Consider the following 7,500-nt stretch of genomic DNA (forward strand, 5'->3'; position numbering starts at 1 on the left):
GAATCAAACTTTACCATAGCTGGGAAATGGGCTTTTAAATAACCACTGATAAATGTCTTACAATCATATGTTAGTGAATTCAGCCTCTGGAATATAATGTAATATAGAAATTTACCTTATGGTTTCCAGGTGGAGATGGGAAATGGCACCCCCACCCCCATCTCCACCCCCATAACCATGATAAACATCAAAGAAATGGAATTGATGTGATTTAATTTTTGACTGATTCAAACTATTGACAAAAAACATAACCTGATTATTTGTTAGAGATAACAAATAATCAAAATTAGCCATTTTTTAGGTGACCAGTCTTAAGAAAAAATTATTTCTTATCCCTAATAGGTGTCAGTATTTTTGTGTCAGATGACATGAGTCACACAGCAGCAATGATCAAAATGATATAGCAAATGGAGTTACCATTGTAGGTGGCTGTATTGATAGAAATATTTATTGACAGTATGTCCTGGAGAACCTATTGTCAAACATGGAAACCGGTCCAAGGACTATCCTGTCAGAATATATGAAGTGAATGTTTTTTTAACCTTTGCCGTAATATTGACAGGTAATGGCACAAAGATAGCTTAGGTTCAGTGCATGGACAGTGCCATGTAGTGACTGTTGCATTAAAAGCAATATGTTACATCTTTTTGTTCAATAAGGTGCTGTATTAAATGGAAATTAGATGTAAATTATAGGAATGGTTCTACACTCAAAAATATCTATTTGATACTGCTGCCCCAAAGAATAGATAAGAAATTAAATAAAAATAGATTTTGATGGGTCCTTCAAGCTTGTTGGGGATATAGCAGTTAAAACAAATTTAATGCTTACAACAGAAAAGAATATTTCATACAGACGGAAGCCATGGTTATCATATACCAAGCATAGACCAGAAAAAGAGTGTATGCTGAACAGCTACAAAAATTTCAAGATATAGTAAAAGAAATTCAAAGATGCATATGATCAGTGTTGACAATTTCTTACCCCCCCTCCACCCCTCAAAAAAAAAAAAAAAAAAATCTAATTGCCCAGATGTACTAGACCAATTTTTGGGAGGAGATGCGAGGTGTTGAAGTTTAGAAACAATTACCAGTAAAAGATTAAAAGAATGCTGATGACTAACCTCATGACCTTATTACAAGATGAATAGGCCTATATTCATTTGTGTTAGTACTCCAATAGGATATGGGGGTAATTTTATTTTGATTTATTATTTAATGTCATTTAGAGTAATATATATATATATATATATATATATATATATATATATATATATATATATATATATATATATATATATATATATATATATATATAAATATATATATAATATATAATATATATATATTAAATATATATATATATATATATATTAATATATATATATATATATAATATATATATATATATATATATATATATAATATATATATATATATTAGTAATATATATATATATATATATATATATATATATATATAAATATATATATATATTATAAATATATATATATATATTATATATATATATATATTATATATATATATATATAATATATATAAATATATATATATATAATAATATATATATATATATATATAATATTATATATATATATTATATATATAATATATATATATATTATATATATATATATATATATATATAATATTATATATTATATAATATATATATATATATATATATAATATATATATATATATTAGTATATTATATATATATATATATATTATATATATATATATAATATATATATATATATTAGTAAATATATATATATAATATATATATATATATATATATAGTAAATATATATATATATTTATATATATATATATATTTACTATATATATATATATGTATATATATATATAGTAAATATATATATATATATATATATATATATATATATATATAGTAAATATATATATATGTATGTATATATATATATATATATATATATATATAGTAAATATATATGTATATATATATATATATATATATATATATATATATATATATATAGTAAATATATATATATATATATATTATATTATATATATATATATATATAATATATATATAGTAATATATATATATATATATATATATATATATAGTAAATATATATATATATATATATATATATATATATATATATATATATATATATATATATATATAAATATATATATATATATATATATATATATATATAGTAAATATATATATATATATATATATATATATATAGTAAATATATATATTATATATATAGTATATAGTATATATGTATATATATATATAAATATTATATATATATATTATATATAATATATATATATATATATATATATATATATATATATATATATATATATATATATATTAGTAAATAACGATAAAAGTCATAAAGTTATATTAACATATCAGTTGATTCACATTCTGCAGTCCAATGTATCCATGTGTGTTATATTGTGAAACAAATCATGATATTTAAATAGAAAAGAGAGGATGTCTAAAACTAAAGGAATATATTTGGCTCAACAGCTCTATCAGAATACTAATGAAGATGGTCTCCAGGAAATGTTTCTAATATTCATTTAATTTTTTCAGATCCTTTGCTGCACAAAAACCTCTTGAAAATGCCACAGCAGGACAAGCCACGGCTCCTGGTCTGGATAAGGCACTGTACCGAATTGACACAGACATAAGGAGAACAGGACGCATTTCCAAGAGAGACATTGAGGAAATCTATGGAGAAATGAAGTCCCTTAGTAAGTTCACATTTCTTGATTTTACCTGATATCAAGAATAGTTGGTAACATGATATATGTAAAGGAATTTGAAAAGAAGATAGCAGCAGTAAGAAAAAACTTAAATTGTGTATGTATATATTGTAAAAAAAAATGATGATGATATTAATTTTATATACAATTATCTATGCTCTTAGGGAAAATAGTGGTGCTTTCTGTCCTTCTTTGACAAAATTGTTCAACCCACAGAATGTGCAACAAGTACCCAAAGTTTACTCCTGATCCGATGTTGTGGCAATCTTGTACCTGAAGAGTTGCCTGAAGTGCGGACCAAGTTGGTTCAGGACATCTGGAAAACACTTCACCAGCTGGGTAAGTCAGGTGTTTTATTTCTTTTTGTATGATTGAATCATTAGATGTATTATTGGTTTACTTCATCAGTGGTGAGCTTTCACTTCATAGATATCAATAGGTATTCTCAATAAATACTTCTTATCTGTTTTCTTTTTTGGAAAAAAACTATATCTAATATTGCATTACCCTGTAGTTCAGCAAAGTCCTGTTGGCAGATTCATTCCAAGGATGATTGTTTACTCACAATACTTAAATACTGTTGCTTACATGATCAGCTTTGGTGGAGATTGAGTCCTGTGCACTAGTGTCTGTAATGTTATAAAGCATAATGAAGTGTCTTTTCTTAAACATTGTGTATTTTACAGGAATCCCACTAGACATTAGTCACTACAATGCCCTTCTTCGGGTGTACTTGGAGAACGAGCACAAGTTTTCTCCAACAGAGTTTCTCTCCATGCTGGAGCAGAGCGGCATTGAACCAAACAGAGTGACATATCAGCGCCTCATATCAAGATACTGTCAGGTGAATATTCTTCATTGATAATAATGGTAATAACAGTAATGAAGATTATAATTCATACTGATAATAATGATGATTTTGGGCCAAAAGTTACTGGTATTTGTAAGATGACTGTTAAAATGATGGTGGTAGTAATAACTGTATATTTTTCTGTTACAGGAAGGGGATATAGAAGGTGCTAGTAAGATCCTTGAATTTATGAAGGAGAAAGAATTGCCAGTGAGTGAGAATGTTTTCAACGCTCTAATCATGGGACACTCCAGGGCCAAGTAAGATCATTCTCTCTATCTGTAGTTCCTTAGGAAAAGTATATTCTGAATACCCCTCCTTAAGCCAAAAATAAAGAAATGAATTTACCTTTTTTCCAACTTTGAAACAAATACTCGAAGGTACTCTTGATACTCTTAATTCTTGTCTCTCTTTGTAGTAATGAAGCAATATTTACCAAATTTTCAAGCTATCAAGGACTTTTTTATCTCCAGTGACATGGACAGTGCTCGAGGTGTCTTGGGTGTCATGCAAGGGGCTGGTTTGGAGCCCAGTTCTGAGACCTACACTGTGCTCCTGGTGGGCTTGGCAGAGCACGGGGACATGGAGGGGATCAATGCCACGTTGGCAGAGTGTGAGGCAGCAGATATCGTCCTCCATGACAGGGAGCTCATGGAAGTTGTCTATGCACTAGCTGTGAAGGGCCATGATGGCTTTGTCACGGAGGTGTGTGATTTGTATTTTTTCACGTTGATGAATTGTTGACAAGTTTTATAGGTAGATTCTCAGATGATTTTCATGTATATATAAATTGATTGACTGATATGGATTTCAAAGATTGAAAATGAAGATGATGATTTTAATACAACAGTTATATATATTGAGATAGATAGATAGATTGTAACTTTCTATCTGTAATGGTTAAGATATCTAACTATCTCTGGTACAATTTCAGATGACAGAGAAGCTGCAGAAGTTGTCTGGTTACCAACAGGACACAATGAACCTGATTTACAGACTACTGAATGGGGGATGCGACAAGGTTGCCTATCAGATGTTCCGGACTATGAATGTACCACAGAATGCTGAGGGAGAAATAGCTCCGGTTGGCACATTCTTCATCAAACACCTTGTGAAATCTAATATGGTAAGAACTTGTGTGTTTTTGAAGGAGGGAAGGATGTAAATTATTTCTATGGATTATAGAGAAAAGATATATACATTGATGACCTTAGAAGAGAAATATACTTTGAATAATCAGTAGTCTGTAGGTAGATGTCATGAGAATTATTAACTTTTAGGTTCTTTTTAAGAAAAAAATCTATATACACTTTTATCACTTAATCATTACTTTTATAACCTTACAGCATTTCATTTACATTATATCACAAGAGGTAGGAATCATAGATTTATCTTTTCACATACTTTTCTAGCCTGTTTCCAAAGTTGTGAGTTACTGCCAAGAGTTCAAGAAGGAAGGGCTAAACATGTATGCACTGGAGCGAGCCCTCGAAGCATCCCTGAACGCTGGGAAGCCAGATACAGCCCTGGCCCTGATAAGGGTGATGAGGGAGGATGGATCACCCTTAAGGGCACACTACTTCTGGCCCATCATTGTGCATTACAGTAAACTCAAGCAAAAAGATAGTAAGTTTGAAAATTCTTTCTCCCTCTTTTCCTTTAACTTCAATAGCCATCTTATTCTTCTACCTTACAATTTACATAGAAAAGTCTCATGATTTAAGCTGTATTTCCCCTAATTATACTAATAATACAAAACATGTTTAATTATCTTTGTATCTTTAAGTACAATTATGTTTTGCAGTGGTTTACAACACAGTTAAGGAGATGATCTCACTCGAGGTACCCCTAACCTTGGAAACCTTCAAGGATTATGTAATCCCCGGAATCGTTGAAAAGCAGATTGACCACGAGGCTCTGATCTCTGCCCTCAAGGACTGCGGCATGTCTGTCCCTGCCATTATCAACAGCTGCATTGCCTACCACCTAGAAAGGGGAGATGTGGTGATAGCTGCAGATTTGTGTGAGTGCCTGGGTGTGCCTTTCTTTGTAGGGAGGGGAGGGTTTGTCTGCTGCTGCAGTTTTTTTGTTTATTTGTTTGTTTATTGGAGTTGCTGAACAAATTGGTTGATTTGATGCTCTCCATTTCAAAGTTGCAGTATCACAAGAATAGAAATGCATACCATGAGATTCATAACAAATCTTAGAACTATTTCTTTTTCTTTCATTATAGTGTCGAAATACAGGACAAGAGTTACTCCAGTTTTACGAAGAGAGCTAGCAACTGCCTATGTCAGAACCGGCGAAGCTGTTGCGACTGCCAACGTTCTAGGCCAGATGGTGATCAACAACCAAGAAACAGGTAACAGTTTATCCATAAGATTTAGACAAAATTGCATATTTGTAATATGAATTGGAAGAATAATTGAAAAGGTGTGTTTGTAAAGATGAAACAATGTAGGGAATGCAGAATGAGAGTATTAGCCTTAATGTTAGGATAATAACAATTACACCTCTTTAGACTGACTTAACCCAATAATGACGAGGTGTCACACCTGTGTGACTCAGCAATAAGTGTGTGATGACGGCGTAACACCAGTGTGACGTTCCCGAAAGTCATTTATGCTGGGCGTCACATGTGCTATGTGTGTCACGTCACAATACCCAGCTTCATGACCCAGGTGATATTACTTAGGCCCAGAGTAGGGGGTTGCCAGCTCGTGTCGGGTCCGTCGACATTGGGTTAAGAATGTCCAAAAAGTAATTTTAAGAAAAGAAAAAGAAATACAATAATGATGATATAGGAGAATACACTTGAACATTCACCCTTGATATATGATATCCTCAACATTTCTGTCCCCAGCTGCAGTTAGAGCCTGAGTTTCCTCTTAAGTATCCTTTTTTCCTTCAGTCGTATGTCAAAGGCTTATTGCATAATGGGGCATCAAACCTTAATGTCAATTGAGGTACCACTAGTGTATGAAGAAAAAATAGAAAAATAGACAAATGTAACCAATTTAATGCAATAAAAACAAATTTATCATTTAATACAATAAAATAGTATATGGGGAGGGAGGTAAGAAGGTTAGCTGCATGAAATATATCATGCAGTACTAGAATTCACACTTCAGACTCAATGCTTTTCAATTACAACAGACAAGAGGTTAGAACCATGATTATATAATTGGATCAGGTAGAGGAGAGGCTACAGGGGTAATAGAGTTATGGTGATGTTGGACAGTCGTAAAAGTTTGACTTAGAGCGCTTCAGCAATGAGCCTGTTATGATTTCATGTCATCTACGTAAGTTAGATTTAAACTTGGCTGTCATATAAGTTGTGATGCCCATGGGGAATGGGTTAACCCAGTGACAATGGGGCAATTTTGGCTTCAGTTGATGAATGCAGGGTTATTTAAAGCACATAAGCTTAATCCCTTGGGTATTTGCCCTGCTCTTGCAATGGCCAACCACTACACACCCGATCACCCAGCATGCTGGCCATAAGAAAAGCCATGATCGAATATCTTTTCCCTGGTGGCAAGTACAACCACCACTTGATGTGATATCTTGGCACCTGGCATTAACCCACTCTGGACGGGTGGTACAGTACTGTACTGTTCATTCAAAAGCCCAGTGGCTGGGCGGTACAGTATTGTGCCAGCCATTCAATTGATTTAGGCCTAATAATTCGAACGCCCCGGCATTGTGACATTCAAGGCTAGAATGCCCCCGTCGTGGATGGGTTAATGGATTAAAAGTTCCACAATGAAATGTGAAAGAACACGAATGAGAACTCAAGTTTTTTATACACATTAAAAAGCAATAAAATTTTGATGAAGA

The 7,500-nt window shown here is 31.6% G+C and overlaps 1 protein-coding gene across 1 annotated transcript in view; it reads left to right on the forward strand.

The window, feature by feature from the left end:
- The window catches only part of bsf (bicoid stability factor), a 21,696-nt gene that overhangs the window by 2,459 nt on the left and 11,737 nt on the right, over positions 1–7,500 (forward strand). Inside the window, exons 2-10 of the mRNA XM_086548027.1 lie at positions 2,638–2,798; positions 3,027–3,149; positions 3,497–3,654; positions 3,811–3,920; positions 4,134–4,365; positions 4,595–4,786; positions 5,073–5,286; positions 5,465–5,683; positions 5,894–6,022. Of these exons, the coding sequence (XP_086404153.1) occupies positions 2,638–2,798; positions 3,027–3,149; positions 3,497–3,654; positions 3,811–3,920; positions 4,134–4,365; positions 4,595–4,786; positions 5,073–5,286; positions 5,465–5,683; positions 5,894–6,022 (1,538 nt within the window). The remainder of the gene's footprint in view (positions 1–2,637; positions 2,799–3,026; positions 3,150–3,496; positions 3,655–3,810; positions 3,921–4,133; positions 4,366–4,594; positions 4,787–5,072; positions 5,287–5,464; positions 5,684–5,893; positions 6,023–7,500) is intronic.

The sequence above is a fragment of the Penaeus japonicus genome, unplaced genomic scaffold, assembly GCF_977035675.1.
Source record: "Penaeus japonicus unplaced genomic scaffold, GWHDUDI00000001_assembly GWHDUDI00000020, whole genome shotgun sequence".
In the NCBI taxonomy this organism is placed as follows: Eukaryota; Metazoa; Arthropoda; class Malacostraca; order Decapoda; family Penaeidae; genus Penaeus; species Penaeus japonicus.